At 56.8% G+C, this 26,514-nt stretch overlaps 1 protein-coding gene across 2 annotated transcripts; it reads left to right on the top strand.

The window, feature by feature from the left end:
• Window positions 1–690: 690 nt before the first annotated feature.
• LOC133358321 (collagen alpha-1(I) chain-like) lies at window positions 691–26,514 on the top strand. Of its 2 annotated transcripts, XM_061576579.1 has the most exons (13): window positions 691–829; window positions 2,745–3,155; window positions 7,008–7,083; window positions 7,855–7,949; window positions 11,258–11,329; window positions 12,561–12,594; window positions 13,576–13,667; window positions 13,964–14,066; window positions 14,667–14,776; window positions 19,006–19,066; window positions 20,099–20,223; window positions 22,512–22,645; window positions 23,111–26,514. In XM_061576579.1, exons 1-13 carry the CDS (start codon window positions 827–829, stop codon window positions 26,484–26,486), a joined length of 4,692 nt encoding a protein of 1,563 aa, XP_061432563.1. In that variant the 5' UTR covers window positions 691–826; the 3' UTR covers window positions 26,487–26,514. The 2 variants fall into 2 exon arrangements, with proteins under 2 accessions (XP_061432563.1, XP_061432564.1); XM_061576580.1 differs by lacking the exons at window positions 691–829; window positions 2,745–3,155 and adding an exon at window positions 5,766–6,164.

Genomic DNA, 26,514 nt, shown 5'->3' with positions numbered 1-26,514 from the left:
GAGTGAAGTCATTAAACACTCGCTGGCCGGCAGGCAAAATGTCACGGGACACACAAAGACAAAGCCAAAGGGCCCCTGTTATAGCCTTGAACAGAATAGTAGGGCAAGTGCTGTTAGCGAGCACCTATGAAGACCGGCACGGCACACAAGGGGATCAGCACCACGCTCGGCAACCTTTGTATCCCCAGTGCTGATGATCATAAACACGGCTTCAAGGACTCATTTAAGGCCGAGTCGACCTAGGCGAGAGCCCGGAACCATTTTCAGATATCACTCCCGACTCATGTTAACCGAGAGCTGGGATGGAACTCGGTCCGCTGGCTCACTGCGCAGTGCGTTAACCACTGCACCACGGCTCTGACACCACGGTCGTGAATATGGGCTCCATCTTTTCCATTCATACCCAGATCGCCCCGGGAGGTTCACAGCCAAACAAAAAATAACTTCGTAGGTCATGAGAAATGAGGAAGGCTTCATCCAGCAGTGGACTGACCACGGCTGATGATGTCTGATGATGTCTGATGATGAGAATGACAAAAATGGGCACCTGGGCTCAGTTAACCCATTGGCGTAGCGGCTTGTTTGTCATTATATTATACTTTTATTGCCAACCGTTCGCTCCAACGAGTTAGCGAAACCCAGGACTCGGGCTGGGCCGGCTCGCCGCTTCCTTGAGGGCAGGAAAGGGTCCCCACCCCCCACCCATCTGTGAGGGCAGGGAGTAGTCGCAGGTCTCCCTGTGGAGGAGACACCATCCGTCTCGCGCTCGGATCATTCACCTGGAGCCGAGGACCGTGAAGGAGGCTGCACGCGGCAAAGGAACGACATGGTGAGTGACTAGACGGGGGGGGGGGGGCACAAGGAGATGGAGTGACAGAGAAGGGCGGGGGGGGGGGAAGATGATGAGACGGGGAGATGAGATCGAGTCGGAGTCGCTGGGTAGAACAGCAGCAGTCACACGCTGAGCCAGTCACGCACTGCCCACGCTGTTTGCGATCATGGCACCGCTGATGATAATGATGCTGATGATGCTAATGACAGTGAAAATGCCAGTCGTTTCAGACACGGCTGTTTGTGTTGCTGCGGTGCTGTGAACTTCTGTCGCACCGTACGTAGCCAACCGTGCTAATCCGAGGTGCGGTGTATGCTTGTAAGTATGTTGAACTACACACACACATGAGTTTTCAATCATGATGATTTCAAAGCTCTGTGTGGGTTCCCAATTTCGGAAGAAATCGCGTTCCAGTCGGCCACAGTGACCGTCTTTGTTAGATGGTCAGCCAAAAGCCGCTGTGAGGAGGACCGGAGTTTGCGGGATGGTTTATTTTCTTTGACTAGATCAGCAAGGTATTGTTTTACATTTGTGGCAAGCACTTTAGGCAAGCACTTTGTGAAAGTGCTTGCTTTGTGAAAGTGCTTGCCCAAGGCGGGATTGCATGGTGTTAAAAGTTGGTTTGAGGTGCGTATTACTTTCCAAATCATCTAAAGATGGAATGCGCATTATCAATTTGAATTATTATTATAATTCGAAGAATACGGAAGCAATTGTCGGGAAAAGATTCGTATCTTGGATAAAAAAAAATCAATAAATCCGAAACTCATCACGGGACTTGTGAGCTCTGTACCATCACCATCACTCCCATAACTACCATCGTGACCATTGACATCATCACCACTACGATCATCACCACTACCATCACCACCACTACCATCACCACCACTACGATCATCAACACTACCATCACCACTGCCATTACCACCATCGTCACCAAAATCACACTTCAATTTACGGAACTAAGAGTCTTGATTGGTCAAGGTAAATTATCCGTGGCCAATAATTTATCTCAGTTAAAAGCACACTGCGCTAATCACTGCGCCACCGCTCCACCACAATAATAGTTATGAGTACCGGTGCCATTATAGATTAGAGCATCGCGCTATGAACCCGGCGACCTGAGATGAATTCCCGGTCACAGCTAACGTTGCTGGCGAGTTATATCCTCAAGAGATTCTTGGGCACTCTAACTTTCACCAACTCGCGCTGACCAGTGTGGTGAAGTATGGTCAAACAACTCCCATGACCCATACGGCGTGGGGGGGGGGGAGGCCGTCATCCAGCAGTGGATTGACAAGGGCTTTTGCGTGTTCACGTGGTTTCGATATTTAGAATCGGTAAATGATGCGGCCAAGGTGCTGTTTTGCACATGCTTGCTCCACTGCTGGCTGGCTGGCGGAAGGGCCGCTGGGCATTAGAGGGAGTTCAAGAGCGAGGCTATTTTTGGGGTGGGAGTACCCACACTTTACCCCACCACCACCACCACGTGTGACTAATCTGCCAATAGATGAATTACTCAATCTGCGTTATGCTCGGCCAATCATCGCTCCCCTACTACGAAACCCTGGCAGGGGGCCTCTTAAAAATAGCCACGAAAATTGATGACGTTTTCTTGGGTAAACAATACTGCTGTCAGTATGATGATGCACTAAACAAATTTACTTTTTGTGCGCAAATCTATACATCAATGTTTCGGGTTATCTCGATGCTTGGGCGTGGACGGCAAGATGGGGCGTGGGGGACCGTTGGGAGATTAACAAAATAATGACCGCTGGTTCAATTGCCGCGCCGGGGAAATCGAACCCAACCGGGAAACATCTGCTACAAGGTCATAATGATGATGATGATGATGATCTTCCTTGGCTCGCTAATCACTCATTGATTAATTCATTGATCGGTGGCTGTGTAGGCAGCTTACGGGCCGCCGGGCCTTCCCAGAGAGGGCACGCTGCTCACTCTACGCAAGGTCTGGGAGAGCCGCCAGGAGGCGGTCGGGACCCCCGGGGCCCCCGGGACCCTCGGGACCACCGCGGCGGCCCCGGCTCGGCAGGCGGTGTCCTCCGGGGGAGGAGAGCCGAGAAGCCGGGGGCGCAGCGAGACGGTGGAGTCGACGGCGCGGGAGAAGAGGCGCAGGGCTCAGAGCTTCCCCGCCAGCAGCAGCGCTCGCGGCAGCTCGCCCGGGAGGGGTCCCCTCGGCCCGAGGGAGACGCGGGCGAGGGGCGAGGGCGGCCGGGAGGAGGACAGGGAGAGGGGCCGAGGGGCTGGGCACCGCCCTCGAAGCCTCACGCGTCTCTCATCCTCCTCTTCCTCGTCGTCTCCGGTGAGCTTGTCTCTAAGGCGACACCCGGCGGCCCCTGCCCCTCTTGTCGTCATCACACCAAAGACAAAGATCCCCCTCCATCCTCTCCCCTCCCCCACCCGCCGCACCAACACCACACCGCTATGGAGCCTTGTGGAGGCTGCTGGGGGCAAGTGCACGGGCCGGGACACCGGTGAGGTGAGCCGCCTGGCCATGCTCTTCATGGGTCGGTCGGTGTCTGACAAAGTACACTTTTTATTTTTTTCTAAACCTGCCATTCCTATGCCATTTTTTAACGTACTCCTCTCAAATGTGAGAGCAATCCCCGCCAAGTTTTGTCGTTCAATTGAGCCTATCGTTAAAAAAATATATTCACTTTCTTAAGTTTATGCATCTGCTGGAATAGCCTGAGGAAATTTCATCCGCCGATTAAAACAAAACATCACGTTCTTGAGGAAGCCCCTACGGAGGTAACCGGCCGTCAGAGGCGGCCCAATTGCAGAACAATGCGGGAATGTGAAGGTCGATTTAGCTCACCAAGTTATGGATAAGGTAGAGGGGGGATAGAGGCGTTAACAGGGGTTGGTCATATAGCGAAGTTTCGCCCCCGCCATTATAATGTGGAATTTCCACCACTGGCTCCGCAGGGCTGTCAACGGGTAGCTCCACCCACTACTCAGGTAACCCCGCCTACTGCGCAGGTAGCCCCCGCCCACTACCCACGTAGCCCCGCCCATCGCGTAGGTAGCCACCGCCCACTACTCAGGTAACCCCACCCACTGCGCAGGTAGCCACCGCCCACTACTCAGGTAACCCCGCCCACTGCGCAGGTAGCCCCCACCCACTACTCACGTAGCCCCGCCCATCGCGTAGGTAGCCACCGCCCACTACTCAGGGAGCTCCACTCACGACTCAGTGATTCGTGATTTTTTTATATTGCATCCATCTGTGTGGATCTTTGAGTGTCACCTCCCCCCCCCACCCCTCGTATACAGCACGATGGTTTTCCTCCGGTTTTTATTTTCTATCTCCGTGACTTTACCGAAAGAACCACGAATATGAATTCACATTACAGCTGAGACTGCTATTGTCGCAGGTTTGGGCTGCGGCATATTAAGCAGCACGACCGACAGATTCTTAAATCCATCCGTGCAGCCCTCGGATGCCGCGGTGGGTTTACTTTCCTAACGGTGGCAAAAAGGTGGTGCAGCCCTGCAATGGCCGGCTCACTCCACTGCTGGCTGAGAGAGAACTCCAGAGAGAGAGAGACGGAGAGAGCCCCCGATCTTCTTGGTTCTTTCGGTAAAGTCACGTAGAAGGGAAGTAATAAAATAATAGAAATAAAACATAATAAAATAATTCTGTTCTTCACCTGAGGACGGCTGCTTGCGTTGTGGCCGAAACGTCGTGAGAATTATTTTATTATGTTTTATTTTTATTATTTTATTACTTCCCTTCTACGTGACTTTACCGAAAGAAACAAGAAGATGAATCCCTGCAGTCACGAAAGCTTTAAATCGAAATTTAATAATATAATATAATATTGTTTTATTTTATTATATTATAATATTTCTTATAATATTTATTATATTATATTATAATAAAATATTATAATATTATGTTATTATTTTATTATATTATTATATTTTATTATATTATTTTATTATGTTTTATTTTTATTATTTTATTACTTCCCTTCTACGTGACTTTACCGAAAGAACCAAGAAGATGAATCCCTGCAGTCACGAAAGCTTTACATCGAAAAGAGCCCCCGATGTTGATGATGTTTGTGCTCCACTCTTCCATGCTGGTCAGACCACTCAGAGTAGCCGGAAGTGCCCACACATTACCCCATCGACACGTGACCTGACGGGTGATTGGCAACGGTGATGTGCCCCATCGGCATAGGCGACGGAGGGGGGAGGGAACGCTTTAGAAACTTCCCCATTACTTATAGGGCCGTCCATAAATGACGTCACGCACCTGGGGTGGGGGGGGGGGTGAGAAATGTGACGTCACAACAAATGCGCAACTTTAAATAAATATAGACAACACGTTCTACTTAATTAAATATACTTTTAAATAAATGTTTTCTCCTACAACATCACAATAGTTTAAAGCGATTTGAAGCATGTTTTTTTTTTTGGGGGGGGGGAGCAGAGCTTTGTGACGTCATATTTAAGGGGGGAGTCTGACTTTTCGTGACGCCGTGTGACGAAGGGTGGGGGGTCAAAAAATCGTCCAAAATCGAGTGACGTCATTTATGGACGGCCCCCAAATTGCCTCTGCGGGAGATCGAAGGGAACCGGATTGCAGGTCCAGTGCGTTAGTAACCATCGCCGCGGCGTGCTTATTGAAGAGAGCCACCAGGATGCAGGCATGAGAGGCCACTCTGCGTGGGGAGGCAGATCGATTTCCCCCCAAACCCAACCCCACCGCGTCCCAGCTACTCGCAAGCCAACAGCAGCAGCACCACCAGCAGCACCAGCCCGCTCCCTCCCCCAGCCGTGAAGCCAGTGAGCGCCTCACTCACACTCCCCACTCGCAGCAGCATACCAACAGCAGCAGCAGCATACCAACAACAGCAGCAGCACCAACAACAACAGCAGGACCACCAGTCAACCCCCTCCCCTATCCGTGGAGCCAGTGAGCGCATCACTCGCACTCCCCACACGCAGCAGCACACCAACAAGAACAACAGCATAACAACAGCAGCACACCAATAACTACAGCAGCAGCACACCAACAAGAACAGCAACAGCAGCACACCAACAACAACAACCACACCAACAACAACAACCACAACAGCAGCACACCAACAACAACCACAGCAGCAGCACAACAACAACATCAGCACACCAACAACAGTAGCAGCAGCACACCAACAACAACAACCACAGCAGCAGCACAACAACAACAGCAGCACACCAACAACAGTAGCAGCACACCAACAACAACAACCACAGCAGCACAACAACAGCAGCAGCAGCAGCACAGTCCGAGTTGACGGCCCCGTGTGCCGGAGTCAAGGTGAGGACAGACTGTGGTCTGACCACGTGTGCGCGTGTGTTGTGTGTGTTGTGTGCGCGTGTGTTGTGTGTGTTGTGTGCGCGTGTGTTGTGTGTGTTGTGTGCGCGTGTGTTGTGTGTGTTGTGTGCGCGTGTGTTGTGTGCGCGTGTGTTGTGTGTGTTGTGTGCGCGTGTGTTGTGTGTGTTGTGTGCGCGTGTGTTGTGTGTGTTGTGCGCGCGGTGTTGTGTGCGCGTGTGTTGTGTGCGCGTGTGTTGTGTGTGTTGTGTGCGCGTGTGTTGTGTGCGCCTGTATGGGTGTCGAACCCGGTGGCACAAGAGTTCGGGTCACGCTAAACGGCCGCTGACACCCGTGACGAATTATCTGAACCGGCTCCGAGCCTCCCCGAGGTCGACTCAGCCTCAAAACAGCGCCACTCGGGGGGAGACAAAGGCGGCCGGGCGTGGTGCTGGCCACCCACCCCACTCGCACGCCGTGCCGGCCTTCATAGGTGCTCGCTAACAGCACTTGCTCCAACAGCCTGCGAAGGCTATACTGGGGGAGGCTTTATCTTTTGTGGGTGTCGAATTGGTTGGGGAGTGATGGGGCGGTGGTCACCGCACTGCGCTTACGAACGCGGCGACTCGAATTCCGAGTTTCCAGGCCACTGCCAACATCAGTGGCAAACATCTCAACCGGACGTGAGTCAATCTCCCTCGCGAGAGCACCTGGTGTATGTTTGCCCCCCCCCCCCCACAACCTCATGGGTACGCCGTGCCACCCTTTACAGGTACTCGCTTCACCACAACTGCCTGCGTCTTGTAACACGAAGCGGGGTGGGGGGCGGGCTTGGTCTGTGTCCCACAGGGCTGGAGCAGCGAGCACAGCCTCAGTCGGGAGCACGCCGAAGGCTACTCCGAGTCTCCGACTGTCCGGCACAGGGGTAAGCCACCAGGAGGCAGAGGTCGCAAACGGGTACCCGTACCCGGCTGTACCCGTACGGGTATCGGGTACCCGATTGCGACCTCTGGGATGAAGCCATGTTGCAGGCGCGGGTGGGTTGATTCTAGGAACTTGAATTGTGAGAAGAGACAAGACGTTGGGAAATGAGTGACAAACGGTGACTCACCAATGACTCACGGCCTACCCGTACCCGTACCCGGCCGCACCAGGGTCGCAAACAGGTACCCGTACCCGGCCGAGTACGGGTAGCCGGGTATCGGGTAGGGTACGGGTATCGGGTACCCGGTTGCGACCTCTACCTGGAGGTTGGGACGTGGACAGGGTAGGGGGCAGGGTAGGGGGCAGGGTAGGGGGCAGGGTGGGGGGCAGGGTAGGGGGCAGGGTGGGGGGCAGGGTAGGGGGCAGGGTGGGGGGCAGGGTAGGGGGCAGGGTCAACAAACTAAAGATTGGTAACAGAACGTGGCAAGACAGCGTCCGAGATGTCATCACTGCCCCCCATTTGAACTCGTTTGCCCGCTCCACAGGTCAGCGTTATGACCCCCCCCCTCCCGTCGACGTAACAGGCTTGCTGCAGGCGGGGGGAGCATAGACGCGAGGGCATAGTACAGTACAACAACGCACTTGACTGCACCGCCACCGCCAGGCGCGGCTTAGACGTGGCGGGCAAGGGGGGGGGGGGACCCTGACGAGTCGCGGTTTGCCCATCGCCGCCTCGACCTTAATAGGCGCTCGCCGACTCGGCCGTGCGCAGGGCTGCTGAGGAAGGACCTGGCACTGCTGGAGCCGCCGTCTCTGCGGGAGAGGCTCAGCATGTATCAGTCGGCGGTGTCACGCACCACGGGACAGGTACACACTCACCAGCACCCCCCTCATCATCAACGCTCACCAGCCACCCCCCCCTCATCAACGCTCACCAGCCCCCCCCCTCATCAACGCTCACCAGCCCCCCCCCTCATCATCAACGCTCACCAGCCCCCCCCCCTCATCAACGCTCACCAGCCCCCCCCCCCTCATCAACGCTCACCAGCCCCCCCCCCTTCATCAACGCTCACCAGCCCCCACCGTCATCATCAACGCTCACCAGCCCCCTCCGTCATCATCAACGCTAACCAGCCCCCCCCCCTCATCAACGCTCACCAGCCCCCCCCCTCATCAACGCTCACCAGCCCCCCCCTTCATCAACGCTCACCAGCCCCCCCCACTCATCAACGCTCACCAGCCCCCCCCCTCATCAACGCTCACCAGCCCCCTCCGTCATCATCAACGCTCACCAGCCCCCCCCCTCATCAACGCTCACCAGCCCCCCCCCCTTATCAACGCTCACCAGCCCCCCCCCCTTCATCAACGCTCACCAGCCCCCCCCCCTCATCAACGCTCACCAGCCCCCCCCCCCTTCATCAACGCTCACCAGCCCCCCCCTCATCAACGCTCACCAGCCCCCCCCCCTTCATCAACGCTCACCAGCCCCCCCCCCCTCATCAACGCTCACCAGCCCCCCCCTCATCAACGCTCACCAGCCCCCCCCTTCATCAACGCTCACCAGCCCCCCCCCTTCATCAACGCTCACCAGCCCCCCCCCTCATCAACGCTCACCAGCCCCCCCCCTTCATCAACGCTCACCCAGCCCCCCCCCCTCATCAACGCTCACCAGCCCCCCCCCTCATCAACGACAGCTCACCAGCCACGCCCCCCCCTTCATCAACGCTCACCAGCCCCCCCCCCTTCATCAACGCTCACCAGCCCCCCCCCCCTTCATCAACGCTCACCAGCCCCCCCCCCCTTCACATCAACGCTCACCAGCCCCCCCCCCTTCATCAACGCTCACCAGCCCCCCCCCCTTCATCAACGCTCACCAGCCCCCCCCCCTCATCAACGCTCACCAGCCCCCCCCCCTTCATCAACGCTCACCAGCCCCCCCCCCTCATCAACGCTCACCAGCCCCCCCCCTTCATCAACGCTCACCAGCCCCCCCCCCCTTCATCACGCTCACCAGCCCCCCCCCCCCTTCATCAACGCTCACCAGCCCCCCCCCCCCGCGTCTCACCTCACCACCCCCCCCCGTGTCTCCCTCACCACCACCCCGCGTCTCCCTCACCACCACCCCGTGTCTCCCTCACCACCACCCCGTGTCTCCCTCACCCCCACCCCGTGTCTCCCTCACCGCCACCCCGTGTCTCCCTCACCACCACCCCGTGCCTCCCTCACCACCACCCCGTGTCTCCCTCACCACCACCCCGTGTCTCCCTCACCACCACCCCGTGCCCCCCTCACCACCACCACCACCCCGTGTCTCCCTCACCACCACCCCGTGTCTCCCTCACCACCACCCCGTGTCTCCCTCACCACCACCCCGTGTCTCCCTCACCACCACCCCGTGTCTCCCTCACCACCACCCCGCGTCTCCCTCACCACCACCCCGTGTCTCCCTCACCACCACCCGCGTCTCCCTCACCACCACCCCGCGTCTCCCTCACCACCACCCCGCGTCTCCCTCACCACCACCCCGCGTCTCCCTCACCACCACCCCGTGTCTCCCTCACCACCACCCGCGTCTCCCTCACCACCACCCGCGTCTCCCTCACCACCACCCCGTGTCTCCCTCACCACCCCCCGCGTCTCCCTCACCAACACCCCGCGTCTCCCTCACCGCCACCCCGTGTCTCCCTCACCACCACCCCGTGCCCCCCTCACCACCACCACCACCCCGTGTCTCCCTCACCACCACCCCGTGTCTCCCTCACCACCACCCCGTGTCTCCCTCACCACCACCCCGTGTCTCCCTCACCACCACCCCGTGTCTCCCTCACCACCACCCCGCGTCTCCCTCACCACCACCCCGTGTCTCCCTCACCACCACCCGCGTCTCCCTCACCACCACCCCGCGTCTCCCTCACCACCACCCCGCGTCTCCCTCACCACCACCCCGTGTCTCCCTCACCACCACCCGCGTCTCCCTCACCACCACCCGCGTCTCCCTCACCACCACCCCGTGTCTCCCTCACCACCACCCGCGTCTCCCTCACCACCACCCCGCGTCTCCCTCACCACCACCCCGCGTCTCCCTCACCACCACCCCGTGTCTCCCTCACCACCACCCCGTGTCCCCCTCACCACTACCCGTGTCTCCCTCACCACCACCCGCGTCTCCCTCACCACCACCCCGTGTCCCCCTCACCACTACCCGTGTCTCCCTCACCACCACCCGTGTCTCCCTCACCACCACCCGTGTCTCCCTCACCACTACCCGTGTCTCCCTCACCACCACCCCGCGTCTCCCTCACCACCACCCCGTGTCTCCCTCACCACCACCCGTGTCCCCCTCACCAACACCCCGCGTCTCCCTCACCACCACCCCGTGTCTCCCTCACCGCCACCCCGTGTCTCCCTCACCACCACCCCGCGTCTCCCTCACCGCCACCCCGTGTCTCCCTCACCAACACCCCGTGTCTCCCTCACCACCACCCCGTGTCTCCCTCACCGCCACCCCGTGTCTCCCTCACCACCACCACGTGTCTCCCTCAGGACCACCCCGTGTCTCCCTCAGGACCACCCCGTGTCTCCCTCACCGCCACCCCGTGTCTCCCTCACCACCACCCCGTGTCTCCCTCACCGCCACCCCGTGTCTCCCTCACCACCCCCCCGCGTCTCCCTCAACACCACCCCGTGTCTCCCTCACCACCACCCCGTGTCTCCCTCACCACCACCCGCGTCTCCCTCACCAACACCCCGCGTCTCCCTCACCACCACCCCGTGTCTCCCTCACCGCCACCCCGTGTCTCCCTCACCACCACCCCGTGTCTCCCTCACCGCCACCCCGTGTCTCCCTCACCACCACCCCGCGTCTCCCTCACCACCACCCCGTGTCTCCCTCACCGCCACCCCGTGTCTCCCTCACCAACACCCCGTGTCTCCCTCACCAACACCCCGTGTCTCCCTCACCACCACCCCGTGTCTCCCTCACCAACACCCCGCGTCTCCCTCACCACCACCCCGTGTCTCCCTCACCAACACCCCGTGTCTCCCTCACCACCACCCCGTGTCTCCCTCAGGACCACCCCGTGTCTCCCTCACCGCCACCCCGTGTCTCCCTCACCACCACCCCGTGTCTCCCTCACCGCCACCCCGTGTCTCCCTCACCGCCACCACCACCGCAGGATCTGCAAGTTATTCTCCCCAAGTCTGCATTGTCTCCCAGCAACTCACGTGAGGTGCAGGTGTTCTCGCAGGTGAGTGACTGAGACCCCATGGTGAGCAGAGAGGTCATCCCCTAGACCCCCAGCCCCGCGTGTCCTTGACGAGAGAGGATGATTTTGGTCTCATCAGCGTTTCGTGAGGATAGTGGGCCCTGGTTTTAAACACATTCCTGCGGAGGGAGCTGGTAGGAACGTTGGGTTGCTCGGTCAATGGCCTGCAGGGTCAACGGCGGCGTGGTGTATTCCGCAAATATGCCCGACTGTGAGGGCGGACACAAGTGAGTAGGTTAAACGTTGAGTTTTATAAGGGCACCACGGGGTGACCAGCCCCTCCCCACCCAACCACATCTCTCCCACCCCCCACCCAGCCCCACCCTCCCTACCCAGCCCCTCCCCACCCTCCCCACCAAGCCCCTCCCCACCCAGCCCCTCCCCACCCAGCCCCTCCCTCCCCACCCAGCCCCTCCCTGCACGACGGACACAACAATCCCCTGTGGGCTGGTGTAACCAGGAGGTTCCTACCAGTATGACAATGCTACTGCTCCCTTGTTTAGTCGAGGGGACCCTCGAGTGGCAGCTGTCCCTGTGCGGCTCAAGCTGAAAAACACGCCGCTCAGGCCTGCACATCGGGGAAATTGCAAGACACACACAGGGTGCATCAAACAAAAATGTTGACGCGTTTATGGGACTATCGTTTTTAGTGGAAAATGCACGGATAATACACTGTAAACATGATAACAAATGGATGTTAATAGCTTCCAAAAGTCAAAGAGTATCTCTCGCTTGTTCGCCATCGTTGTCAACACATTGCCTGGAATCTTCTCCAGGTCGTAGGTAGCCAGAGCCCGGAGGCAAACTTCTCGTGGCATTGTTGCAAAAACATTTTTTTAAAGCAAGGTTAATGTCATCAAGCGAGCAACCCATCATCCCTCCCTCCAGAGTCGCTAAAATAAGCACCGCTCTGTGGAGAAGTCAACAGCGGTTTGCCTCCCTTTGGTTATACTTATCCCTCGCCATAGGAATGTGGAATTTCCACCACTGGCTCTGCAGGGCTGTACACGGGCGATGAGTACCAATAGGCTCCGACTGGTGGCTGAGTCTGTGGATCTGTAAAGTTCAGTCTCCAGCTCATGTCTCTTCTGGCCTCTCTGCCCACGTGTGCGACGAGGGAGGAAGGGCCGTGGCCCGAAACGTCGCCCGCAGTGTATTTTCCCCTCTTGAGGCCGACGATTCCCTCAATCACTTTTGCGATCCCTTTCCCCAGGAATCGAAAGGCGTCCCCAATGGCCACGTGGAAGGTGAGTGCGCGGACGTTTACACCACGTGACCTCACACAGGATGTGTCAATCACACACACGGGTTCGACTCCCCGTAATCGGAGGGGGTCTTCATCTCCGTGCCACAAGATGTTGGCCGCGAGCGGGAACCGAACTCGGGTCGCCCGGGTGGTTTGTAAGCGCAGCGTGCTTAACCGCTGCGCCACCGCTCCCCCGCTGTTTGGACTGCCTTTCGGCCTCCACTGGGTGGGCTTAGCATGAAAACTTAGCACCTGGTATGGTATGTCAACATTACACCTGGAGAGACAAAGGCGGCCGGGCGCGGTTCTGACACACCACCCTTCTCATTGTCGCGCGCTGCAGGGCGGTGGTGCAGCGGTTAGCACACCGCATCAGCCCACACGGGTTAACATCGTATTCTTGTGCAGGGAAAGTGAGTTCAGGTCCATACGGCGTACAGCCGTTACGATACAGGCAACAACAACAACAACAACAACAAAATCTGTCTACGTGTTTGTGTTACTCCCTTGTATGATGAACGTTGAGATTTATAAGAGGCACGGGGTGACCAATGAGGTCTGACTTGGTCTGTGATAAGGTAGGGCACTGGTTAGGGGTACGGGTTAGCAGCAATGCGCTAACATCAGTGACTAACATCTGAACTGTTCCTGGCCTTAAATGAGTACCTCGTGTGGTGTGTGCGTGTGAACATCAGCATTGGGAAGACAAAGGTGGCCGGGCGTGGTGCCAGCCACACCGCCCCCTCGTGTGCCGTGCCGCTGTTCGCTAACGGCACTTGCGTGCGTGTGTGTGCGTGTGTACGTGTGTGTGCGCGTGCGTGCGTACATGTGTGTGTGTGCGTGTGTGCGCATGTGTGCGTGCATGTGTGTGCGTGCGTGTGTGCGTGCGCGCGGTGTGTGCGTGTGTGTGTGTACGTGTGTGCGTGTGTGTGTGTGCGTGTGTACGTGTGTACGTGTGTGCGCGTGCGTGTGCGTTGACCAGACGAGGCGTTGTCCACCAGGGAGCGAATCCAGATCTTCGCTCGCCTCACCGTGGAGCCCCCCTCACCTCGCTCGTCCCTCTCGCGCTCAAAGGTGACCTCGCGTGGCCCACGGCTTCACCGCGGCGGCCGCGCGACATAGGAGGCACACGATTTCACCGCGCCGGGGGTTTTTGCGGTGGAAGATTCTGGGGGTGGGGGGTGGCTGGGGAGAGAAGAGGGGCGAGGAGGGGGACAACAAGGGGGGCGATGGAAGTCATCGTCCGGCCGGCCACCCGCCCCCCCTCCCTCCCCTTGGATGGAACTCACGTGGGATTGAGGGAGCTCCACGTGGATCGTCTCGTCCCTCCCTTGTCTCCCCGTGCCCCCCCCCCCCCACCCCGTGCGCAGTCGCTGAGCTCCTACGAGCTGAGCCGCTCGGTAGGGGACAGCACCAGCACCCGGCTGCATCGCGCCTCCAGCACGGACACGCTGGACGGCCACAACTCCACAGGTGCGGCCACAACAACATCACCACCATCAGCACCACCAGCACCACCAGTACCATCAGCACCACCAGCACCACCACCAGCACCATCAGCACCACCAGTACCACCAGTACCATCAGCACCACCAGCACCACCACCAGCACCATCAGCACCACCAGCACCACCAGTACCACCAGTACCATCAGCACCACCAGCACCACCAGTACCATCAGCACCACCAGCACCACCAGTACCACCAGTACCACCAACACAACCACCAGCAGCAGCATCAATGACAAATATTGTTAGCGAGCACCTATGAAGGCCGGGACGCCCGGCCGCCTTTGTCTCCCCGGTGGCGATGTTTACTACACACCGCACCGGGTACTCATTTGAGGCTGAGTCGACCTAGGGAAGGCCCCATGACCGGTTCAGATAATCTTCACCGGTGTTGGCCGTGAGCGGGAATCGAACTCGGGTCGCCGGTTTCGTTCGCGCAGCGTCGCGCTGACCGCTCCCCAGTTGCAGCACCATCGCGCCTTCCTCCGCCGTGCGCCGCACGAGGCACCGTTAACGGCGATGTGCGTGGTGGTGGTGGTGGTGCCGGTGTCTGGTGCTGCGCGCAGGAGACGCGCCGCCGCCCGGCGTGGGGCTGCACCCCTCGGAGATGGTGTCGGTGCGCCAGCGCATGGCCATGTACCAGTCGGCAGTCGTGCGCAGCACGGGCAACGCGCAGGCGAGCACCAGCGCGTCTCCAACCCCGAGCCCGACTCGAACCTCGACCCTAACCGTGGCTAAGACCAGCCGCGGCACGCACTCTTGACGCTGGCACTTGCCGCAATGCTGTCCGCTGACCCCCACTCGAGTTCTGACCCCGGCTCCAACCCTGACCCCCAACTCGAGCGCAAATACCACTTGTCACAACACCGATAAACTAACTCTGACCCTGAATCCAACACTAACCCTGACCATACCACGAGTCACAACACCGATAAACTAACCCTGACCCTGAAGTCAACCCTAACCCTGACCATACCACGAGTCACAACACCAATAAACTAACCCACACCCTGAATCCAACCCTAATCCTGACCATACCACTTGTCACAACACCGATAAACTAACCCTGACCCTGAAGTCAACCCTAACCCTGACCATACCACGAGTCACAACACCAATAAACTAACCCACACCCTGAATCCAACCCTAATCCTGACCATACCACTTGTCACAACACCGATAAACTAACCCTGACCCTGAAGTCAACCCTAATCCTGACCATACCACGAGTCACAACACCAATAAACTAACCCACACTCTGAATCCAACCCTAATCCTGACCATACCACTTGTCACAACACCGATAAACTAACCCTGACCCTGAAGTCAACCCTAACCCTGACCATACCACGAGTCACAACACCAATAAACTAACCCACACCCTGAATCCAACCCTAATCCTGACCATACCACTTGTCACAACACCGATAAACTAACCCACACCCTGAAGCCAACACTAATCCTGACCATACCACTAGTCACAACACCGATAAACTAACCCTGACCCTGAAGTCAACCCTAACCCTGACCATACCACGAGTCACAACACCAATAAACTAACCCACACCCTGAATCCAACCCTAATCCTGACCATACCACTTGTCACAACACCGATAAACTAACCCACACCCTGAAGCCAACACTAATCCTGACCATACCACTAGTCACAACACCGATAAACTAACCTTGACCCTGAAGCCAACACTAACCATGACCATACCACGAGTCACAACACCAATAAACTAACCCTGACCCTGAATCCAACACTAACCCTGACCATACCGCGAGTCACAACACCGATAAACTAACCCACACCCTGAATCCAACCCTAATCCTGACCATACCACTAGTCACAACACCGATAAACTAACCCTGACCCTGAAGCCAACACTAATCCTGACCATACCACTTGTCACAACACCGATAAACTAACCCACACCCTGAATCCAACCCTAATCCTGACCATACCACGAGTCACAACACCGATAAACTAACCCTGACCCTGAATCCAACGCTAACCCTCTAACACTGTTTACACAGCGAGTCACAACACGATCACGAACTCCGACCGCGACTCTAACCCTGACCTGGAATTCAACTGCAACGCTCACCCAGACCCCAAACCCTCACGCGGACTCGAACCACGGCACTGGCCGCACCAGCCGACCCTGATCACGCCGAAACCTCACCCTGACCTCGACCGACACGAACCCACCCCCCCTGACCCTGAACCAATCACGTGCCACGTCACGCATCCCAAAGGGCACCCCCAAGGGCAGCTGTCGCTGTGCAGCACAAGGCGACTCGCGCTCCCTGGCTCTGCAGTGTTGCAGGAATTGGTGCGGTGTGTGTGAATCCCATTTGAGGAATGTAATGTGTGTGTAATGTGTGTGTGTGTAATGTGTGTGTGTGTAATGTGTGTGTGTGTAATGTGTGTGTGTGTAATGTGTGTGTGTGTAATGTGTGTGTGTGTAATGTGTGTGTGTGTAATGTGTGTGTGTGTAATGTGTGTGTGTGTAATGTGTGTGTGTGTAATGTGTGTGTGTGTAATGTGTGTGTGTGTAATGTGTGTGTGTGTAATGTGTGTGTGTGTAATGTGTGTGTGTGTAATGTGTGTGTGTGTAATGTGTGTGTGTGTAATGTGTGTGTGTGTAATGTGTGTGTGTGTAATGTGTGTGTGTGTAATGTGTGTGTGTGTAATGTGTGTGTGTGTAGTGTGCGTGTGTGTAATGTGTGTGTGTGTAATGTGTGTGTAGTGTGTGTTGTGTGTAATGTGTGTGTGTGTAATGTGTGTGTGTGTAATGTGTGTGTGTGTAATGTGTGTGTGTGTAATGTGTGTGTGTGTAATGTGTGTGTGTGTAATGTGTGTGTGTGTAATGTGTGTGTGTGTAATGTGTGTGTGTGTAATGTGTGTGTGTGTAATGTGTGTGTGTGTAATGTGTGGTGTGTGTAATGTGTGTGTGTGTAATGTGTGTGTGTGTAAGGTGTGTGTGTGTAATGTGTGTGTGTGTAATGTGTGTGTGTGTAATGGTGTGTGTGTAATGTGTGTGTGTGTAATGTGTGTGTGTGTAATGTGTGTGTGTGTAATGTGTGTGTGTGTAATGTGTGTGTGTGTAATGTGTGTGTGTGTAATGTGTGTGGTGTAGTGTGTGTGTGTGTAATGTGTGTGTGTGTAATGTGTGTGTGTGTAATGTGTGTGTGTGTAATGTGTGTGTGTGTAATGTGTGTGTGTGTAATGTGTGTGTGTATGTGTGTGTGTGTAATGTGTGTGTGTGTAATGTGTGTGTGTGTAATGTGTGTGTGTGTAATGTGTGTGTGTGTAGTGTGTGTGTGTGTAATGTGTGTGTGTGTAATGTGTGTGTGTGTAATGTGTGTGTGTGTAATGTGTGTGTGTGTAGTGTGTGTGTGTGTAATGTGTGTGTGTGTAATGTGTGTGTGTGTAGTGTGGTGTGTGTAATGTGTGTAGTGTGTGTGGTGTAATGTGTGTGTGTGTAATGTGTGTGTGTAATGTGTGTGTGTGTAATGTGTGTGTGTGTAATGTGTGTGTGTGTAATGTGTGTGTGTGTAGTGTGTGTGTGTAATGTGTGTGTGTGTAATGTGTGTGTGTGTAGTGTGCGTGTGTGTAATGTGTGTGTGTGTAATGTGTGTGTGTGTAATGTGTGTGTGTGTAATGTGTGTGTGTGTAGTGTGTGTGTGTGTAATGTGTGTGTGTGTAATGTATGTTGTTGTAATGTGTGTGTGTGTAATGTGTGTGTGTGTAATGTGTGTGTGTGTAATGTGTGTGTGTGTAGTGTGCGTGTGTCGTGTGCGTGTGTAATGTGTGTTTATGTACAATGTGTGTATGTATATAAAGTGTCGAGGTAATGTGTGCATGTAATGTGTGTAATGTGTGTAGTGTGTGTGTGTAGTGTGTGTGTGTAACGTGTGTGTGTAATGTGTGTGTGTGTAATGTTTGTAATGTGTGTGTGTGTAATGTGAGTGTGTGTAATGTGTGTGCGTGTAATGTGTGTGCGTGTAATGTGTGTGTAATGTGTGTGTGTGTGCAATGTGTGTAATGTGTGTGTGTAGTGTGCGTGTGTACTGTGTGTGTACGTATGTGTGTTTATGTACAATGTGTGTATGCATGTAAAGTGTCGAGGTAAATGTGTGCATGTAATGTGTGTGAGGGGTTTTTTTTGGGTTAGATCGCGTAAATATATAAATGTGTGTCGTTAAAACCCATCACCACCCGACACAGCCAACTAGTAAGGTGTGTCACGTAAAAAGAACGTACCAATTCGTCACTAGTACAGCACACACATCAGCCTGATGTGTGTGCTGTACAAATCTTGTTATCGCCTGATTAAGCTAGTTGTAATTACTGGCGAAACGTCGTACTCAGATTGTAAATGTTGTGGCTTGGCTCTCCAACACACAACCGGTTAGTGCTGTACTAGTATACTACACTATACACTACACTATACACTACACTATACACTACACTACACACTACACTATACACTACACACGAGTGCTGTACTAGTATACTACACTATACACTACACACTAGTGCTGTACTAGTATACTACACTATACACTACACTATACACTACACACTAGTGCTGTACTAGTGACGAATTGGCACGTTCTGTTTACGTGACAACCCTTACTAGTCGGCTGTGTCGGGTGGTGGCGGGTTTTAATGACACATTAATATATTTACGCAATCTAACCCAAAAAAACCCCTCTATTATGGATGATGTTTGTATGTAATGCGAGTGTTTGTAATGTGAGTGTATGCAATGTGTGTGTGTGTAATGTGTGTGTGTAATGTGTGTGTGTAATGTGAGTGTGTATGCAATGTGTGTGTAATGTGTGTGTAATGTGTGTGTGTGTGTATGCAATGTGTGTGGTGTGTACGTGCAGTTCAAAGTTCACGTTGGCAAGTCAGTGAAGCAACCACCTCCCCCAAACGCCTCCCCACCAGGTACGCCTTCATGGGGAGGGGTGGCGGGGAAAGGCCTTCATCCAGCAGTGGATAGGGCATGGCTGCTACTGCTGAAAGGAGTAATAATAACCATAGTACAGGCTGTTTCTAAAACATTGACCCAATTTCAAAGCAGTATATTTCACGATGGCAACATGTTACAATTACACAAAAAGTTACAAACGGTTTAACGAGTTATGAAGTTTTACTAACCATTTTATAAATGCTCTTATGTGCCCTCCACCTGCTGTACGGACAACATCGAGACGATAGTTGAATTTGTCCCAAACGCCTCTCTTCTCACGTGTTCCTCTGAGCTGCGTGGTCGCCCTGTGCTCTTCCCCTTACATAAACAGCAGCCTGCTTCCTAAAATTGTCGGTACCAACGACGAATGCTCTTTGACATTGGCGGATCAATGCCAAAACGCCGTTGAAACGCACGCTGCACCACAATTACGGATTCAGTCTTGCTGAACTGCAGAACGCAAAACGCCTTGTGTGTTGGCGGGGTCCCTGTCTTGCGAATGACCGAGGCTAGGGGCTGTTTGTGCGCTGGGAGAGGCATCGAGCGGTACTCATTTTAAACTCTATGCCCCGCCCTCTCTATGCCCCGCCCTCCTCTCTATGCCCCGCCCTCCTCTCTATGCCCCGCCCTTTCAAGTGGTAAGAGTTTCATTCATGGGCGGTTCGTGGTTGCAGAGATATATCGATTTCAAATCGAGTCCATCCGTTTGAAACTCCCCGTATTTATAACTTAAAATGTGTAATGTACGCACTTTTAGCTCGCGCTCAGACAGAGGGAGAGAATGATTCAGAGAGAGAGAGAATGATTCAGAGGCGCAGGTAAAACCACAGACGGGTGGCAAGAAGGCAGTTGGGACCGACGCGAGCAATTTCCAAAGCTCTGCGGTCCTACATTGGGATGTTTGGCCAACTCGATGAATCACGAGTGTAGTGGCAGCACACACTCAAAGTCTCCAGAAATTTCCCGCGGTCTGCGGTCCTTCATTGGAATGTCTGCCGCTGTTGCAGGGAAGGTGTCAGCTGACCTGCAGCAAGTGTCCACGAAGTCTCTGAAGCAGCGCTTCGAGGACCACGCGCAGAAGCCTCCGGCTCACGATAAAGTACCGGCCCCGGCGGCCAAGGTCACGGTCCAGGTGAGGTCAGGGTCATGGTCCGAGTGAGGTCAGGGTCATGGTCCGAGTGAGGTCAATGTCACGGTTCAGGTGAGGCCAAGGTCATGATCTAGGTGAGGTCACGGAAAAGGCGAGGTGAGGTTCATAGTCCAGGAAAGGTCAAGGCCACGATCCCGGTGAGGTCAAGGTCATGGTTCAGGTGAGGTCAATGTCACGGTTCAGGTGAGGCCAAAGTCACGATCTAGGTGAGGTCACGGAAAAGGTGAGGTGAGGTTCACAGTCCAGGTAAGGTCAAGGCCATGGTCCCGGTGAGGTCAAGGCCACGGTCCAGGCAACGCCAGGGTCGAAGTCCACGTGAAGTCAGGGCCACGGTCCAGGTGAGGTCAAGGTCATGGTACAGGCGAGGTCAGGGTCGCAAAGCTCGGCTGGTGCAGTGAGATCACGAGGAGGGACACGGGAGCCCACACGGCGACTCTCACGGGTGTCACAGGTGACAATACATTCTCACTCAGCCACTCACCTACACACTCACCCACACACCCACACACCCACTCATCCACACTCACCCACTCAGCCACACAACAACAACCGCCATTCCCCACTAAGTGCGGTGATGTCACCACGACGCTTGGGCCAGGCTATGTGCACGTTGAGGCCACTTGAAGTGTCGAACACCCGCTGGCAGGTGGTCACGGGGTAGACCCAGGTGCCACGGGTCGACTGACTGAGATGACTGGCTGATGCACCACCTGTGCCCTCGACTGTGCCAATTTGCTGTGCTTTAGCCACCCGGTGCTCCACTCGTTGTTGTGAGCGTCGTTCCTCCCTCCTCCATTGTTGTTGGAGGGCGACTGCCTCCAACTGCCCAGTAGCGTCCTTCACGAGCCTCCTCCACAGAGGCCGATCTTGACCCTGCTGGTACCAATAATCGGCAAGTCCACTCAGCTCCACATCACATCACTCCATCTCTTCTCTAGCCCATGCCGTGCCCGTTTAGCCCCCTTGATCCGGCCGAACAAAAGCTGTTTAGGCATGCGGTGGCTGGGCATGCGGGCTACATAACCCAGCCAACGCAGGCTTGCCTGCCAGAGGAGCTTACCGATGGGACTTAGTCCAGATCTTTCAAGTGTTTGTGAGCTCCTCACACAATCCAGCTTGGTTAAACCCAGGATGGATCGTAGGCAGGCCAGCCTAAATGTTTCTAACCGGCGAAGATGTTCCATTAGGGGAGTCCACGTTCCACAAGCGTAGAGAAGGGAGGGCATGACCATGGCTGAGAAGACCTGAAGGTTCGTGTGGAGCGACAGACCAGGTAGCTTCCACACAGCATTACGCAACCGATGAAACGATAATGCCGCTTGACTGATTCAGAGTGAGACCTCTGCTGTCAAACCAGAGCCGGTCATGATCACACTACCCAGGTATGGGAAACTCTCCACTCTTTCCACAACTGCCCTATCACCAATTGGGAGTTTTGGGGGTGGAGTGTCCGATGGTACAAAATACCCAGGAAGGCGCTTAGTTTTGGTGGGGCTGATGGTAAGGCCCGACCTCTTAGTGGAAAGCACCAGGTTCAGCAGCAGCGCCTCCAACTCCTCCTATGAGTGAGCAGCAATTACCAGATCATCGGCATACATAACATGGTTGAGCAATAGGGAGCCATCCCTTGACCACACCCGGGCATCGATCAGCCTTCCATTGTATCTGTATCAGATGGGAATTCCTCCGGTACAGCTATTGAAGGCTTCATGAACTACGTGGTCGAAATAGATGTTAAATAATGTGGGAGCCAGAGGACATCCCTGTCACACAGACTCCCGGACATGTAGTTTTACCTGGGCCCGCTCACCATCACCCATATACCCACTCACTCACTCACACACCCACTCACTCAGCCACCCACTCACCCACTCACCCTCACACCCACTCACCCCCCACCTATTCACCCACTCACCCACATACCCACTCACTCATTCAACCACTCACACTCACCACACTCACCCACACACTCACCACACTCACCCACACACCCACACACTCACTCACTCACCCACACATCCACTAACTCACCCTCACACCCACTCACCCACTCACCCACTCACCCCCCACCTATTCACCCACTCACCCACACACCCACTCACTCACCCACACACGCATTCAACCACTCACACACCCACTCATTCACTGACTCACCCACTCACCCACTCACCCCCCCACCCACTCATCCACTCACTGCGGCAGGGAGAACTTCATCCAGCAGTGGATTAACCACGGCCAACGCCGTCGCCGCGTGCCCCATCCGCTCACAGAAGCCGGTGCCGTCGGAGGACGCTTCGTGTCCCGGCTGCCTCAAGACGGTGTACCTGGTGGACCGGCTGGTGATCGACGGGCGCATCTACCACCGTCGCTGCTTCCGCTGCTCCCACTGCTCCAGCCAGCTCAGGTGCCGTGACGTGGGCGGCTCGTGGTGGTGGAGCGGGAGGTGGTCGGGAGGGGGGAGGCGGTGGGGAGGGGGGGAGGTGGTGGGTGGGGAGGGGGAGGTGGTGGGTGGGGAGGGGGGAGGCGATGGGGAGGTGGGGAGGAGGGGAGGGGGGGAGTTGGTGGGGAGGGGGAGGTGGTGGGTGGGGAGGTGGTGGGGGGAGGTGATGGGGGGAGGTGGTGGTGGGGGGGTTGACGACTGCAGAGTGTAGGCCCTCGAAGGCCCAACGTGCCGAGCGGGCCGTCTACCGAGTGAGGGTCGGGGCGAGGTGACTGTCGCGCTGTGTGGCGTTGAGCGAGGTCGCTGTTGTGATGAGAGCTCCGTGTCTCTGTCCCCGTGTCTCTCCATCTCCGTGTGTCTCTGTCCACGTGCGTCTCCATCTCGGTGTCTTTGTCCCCTCCCCCCCCCCCCGCGTCTCTGCCCCCGCAGCCTGGGTAACTACGCGTCGCTGCAGGGCCGCGTCTACTGTGAGCCGCACTTCGAGCAGCTCTTCAAGACCAAGGGCAACTACGAGGACGGCTTCGGCATCAAGGGGCACCGCGGCGCTCGCGGCTGGCAGGCCCCGGGCGGAGGAGCAGGAGGAGGTACGTCGCCCTCCGATCCCATGGGGCCACAGGCCGACAGCATCGCAGCGTTCACCGCCGACACCCCCGCCGCCGCGCTGGCGCGGGCCCCGACGGCGCACGGCGGCCGCGACGACGACGGTGGCGACGGCGACGACGAGGAGGAGGAGGAGGAGGTGTTTGTGTGCCCGTCGTCGCCGCCTCCCGCGGGGAGCTCTCCTGGCGAGAGGGGCGCCGCCGCGGGAGACCCCGGTGCGGTCGCCGTCGCGGGGGGGGCGGCCGCCGCCGAGAGCGTGGGGAAGCTCAAGGTGCTGTGGCCACCCCCGGACGGCGGCGGCGGCGGCGCGGCCAAGAGCGGCAGGTCAGCCGCCGTGGGCCCCGTCGCCGGCTCCGTCTCCTCGTCGCCCTTCGTCAAGGCGGTGAGCGAGGGCTCCTCTTCGGAGGGGGGGCGCCCTTCGTCCTTTCCAGCCGGGGCCCACGCGTCCGCCTCGCAGCACGTGCAGGCGGCCAGGGCGCTCTACGAGAGGGCGGCCGCCCCGGAGGCGAGGCCCCCCGTGCCGGGGCCGCCAGGCGCCGCCATCCGGCCGGCCATCGCCACCGGCGCCGAGCGGCGGTCGCCCGGCTCCGAGGTGAAGAGGGTTCGCTTCTCCGACGCGGACGTCGCGCTGGTGTTTCCCGACCGCGACTCCGATGGCGACTCCGACGACGACGGCGATGATTCCTTGCGCTCGGAGACGAAAAACGACGAAGAGGTCTTCCTCGCCGCGTCGGCAGAACTGGAGGAGAAGCCGGAGGAGGCTTGGGAAGACGGCGGGGCAGGGGATGTTTGGCGGAGCGAGGAGCGCGGCCACCCGACCGCGTGGCCGCCGTCGACCGAGCCGGCGTGGGAGGCTTCGGACGCCGCGGAGCCGACGGGTCCGACAGCGGCACCGAGGGGCGCGGGCAGGGACGGAGAGGAGCGCGACAGAGCGGCAGCTGCAGCGGCTGACGACGGCGGCGGCGATGCGGTCGCTCCAAAGCCTGCGGCGAGGGGCAAGCGCAGCCCCCTGGCCAAGTTGCGGTCGCCGCTCGCCAAGCTGTTTGGCCGAGGCGGCAAAGAGAAGTCGGGCGGCAAAGAGCAGGAGGAACAGAAGCCGGTTCCTCCGTCTGCTGGGGAACGGCGGCGGGAGCAGCATTCGGCTCGGAGCGGCACGGCGGGAGAGGGAGACGGGAAGGAAGTAGGGAGCGACGCGGGGGGTGGCCGTGCGGATGCGGACATCGAGCCGACTGCTGCGGGGAGCGGCGATGGCGGTGGCGACGGTGGCCGTGGCGCTGTGCGCACAGAGGCGAGCGCGCACGAGCCAGAGGACGCGGGCAGGAACGATGAGATCGGCGCGGGAGATCAAAGAGGGGTCCCGCGAGAGGCCGAGGTGCCTGGGCCCGGGCCTACAGGGGCAGCCGTGACGGAACACGTGCAAGGCGCTGGATCAAGTCTGTGGGGAGGCCCTGGAGACCCACGAGATTTAGGATACCCAGGAGAAAAAGGAGACCAAGAAGAACCAGGATTCCCAGAAGAACCACGACACCAAGAAGAACCAGGATTACAAGAAGAACCAAGATACCAAGAAGAACCAGGTGACCCAGAAGAACCAAAATACCAAGAAAAACCAGGCTTACAAGAAGAACCAGGATTCCAAGAAGAACCAAGATACCCAGAAGAACCAGGATTCCAAGAAGAACCAGGATTCCAAGAAGAATCAGGTGACCCAGAAGCAACAGGATACCCAGAAGAACCAGGTGACGCAGAAGAAACAGGATACCAATTAGAACCAAGATACCAAAAAGAACCAAGATACCAAGAAGAACCAGGTGACCCAGAAGAAACAGGATACCAATTAGAACCAAGAAACCAAGAAGAACCAGGATTCCAAGAAGAACCACGACACCAAGAAGAACCAGGATTCCAAGAAGAATCAGGTGACCCAGAAGCAACAGGATACCCAGAAGAACCAGGTGACGGAGAAGAAACAGGATACCAATTAGAACCAAGATACCAAAAAGAACCAAGATACCAAGAAGAATCAGGTGACCCAGAAGAAACAGGATACCCAGAAGAACCAGGTGACGGAGAAGAAACAGGATACCAATTAGAACCAAGATACCAAAAAGAACCAAGATACCAAGAAGAATCAGGTAACCCAGAAGAAACAGGATACCAATTAGAACCAAGAAACCAAGAAGAACCAGGATTCCAAGAAGAACCACGACACCAAGAAGAACCAGGATTCCAAGAAGAACCAGGTGACCCAGAAGAAACAGGATACCAAGAAGAACCAGGTGACCCAGAAGAAACAGGATTCCAAGAAGAACCAGGTGACCCAGAAGAAACAAGATACCAAGAAGAACCAGGATTCCAAGCAGAACGAGGATTCCAAGACGAAGCAGGAGAACCATGGAAGACGACCGCCTGCAGCGAGGAGTTTGCAGACGCCGCGGGTCTCTCCTTCGCGTCAGACCCCTTCGACGGCGTCTCCCCGTTCGCCGAGGCCGGCTCGCTGTTCGCCGAGCCCGAGTCCGGCGCGCCCTTGGAGCCTTTTGCGGCCGACGCGTTCCGCGGTTTGCAGCCGGCAGCGGCGGTGACGAACGGAGGGCCGGCGTGGCTCGGGGACGGCGACCCCTTCGACCCCGAGGCGAGCGGCTTCGGCTTCGACGGCGCCGAAACGTACGACGCGAGCTTCCTCTCGGACGACGTCCTCGAGTTTAGCCGAGCGTCCTCATCGGCGGTCGAGCTGGGCCCCGCGGACGCGACGTTTGCTGGCCTCGCGGGCGCACGGATGAGCAGCCCCGACGACGACGCCGACGACACCGCCGATGCCGACGGCCGGTGCGTCCTCGAGACGTCCTCCACGTTCGGTCTCCCGGTGTCCGGCCCGCAGAACCCCTTCTCCGAGGACCTTTTCGGAATGACCGATTGGTCGGTCAGCAGCGACGCCATCTTCGTGCAGACCACGTCGCCTCACTTGGCAGGCGGAGGAGGTGGTGGCGGTGGTGATGGTGGTGTTCATATGTCACTCATCGATGATTTTTTCACGGGAGCGGCCGACGCGTCCATCGCCGGCGCTGGTGGCAACAGCTCTGCCGGCGACGCCTTCGCCGGCGACATATTCGGCATGGGACTCCCCGCCCCGGCCGCCGCCGTGGCCTCGCCGACCTCACCGACCCAGGCCAACAGGCAGCAGTGGAGTGACGACCTCCTGGGATGAATGCGGAGGAGGTTGAGCTGGGGGGGAC

Source organism: Lethenteron reissneri, chromosome 61 (genome assembly GCF_015708825.2).
Source record: "Lethenteron reissneri isolate LAM-NWPU_2019-01 chromosome 61, ASM1570882v1, whole genome shotgun sequence".
Lineage (NCBI taxonomy): Eukaryota > Metazoa > Chordata > Hyperoartia > Petromyzontiformes > Petromyzontidae > Lethenteron > Lethenteron reissneri.
Note: the sequence above shows the minus strand (reverse complement) of the source record. Positions and strands in the feature narration are given on the sequence as shown.

Excerpts from the sequence above, each read along its gene's own strand:
- LOC133358321 (XM_061576579.1), top strand. Across the intron at positions 14,777-19,005 it reads GCAGCACGGGCAACGCGCAG|TTCAAAGTTCACGTTGGCAA; the intron begins GCGAGCACCAGC and ends GTGTACGTGCAG. Across the intron at positions 22,646-23,110 it reads CACTGCTCCAGCCAGCTCAG|CCTGGGTAACTACGCGTCGC; the intron begins GTGCCGTGACGT and ends CTGCCCCCGCAG.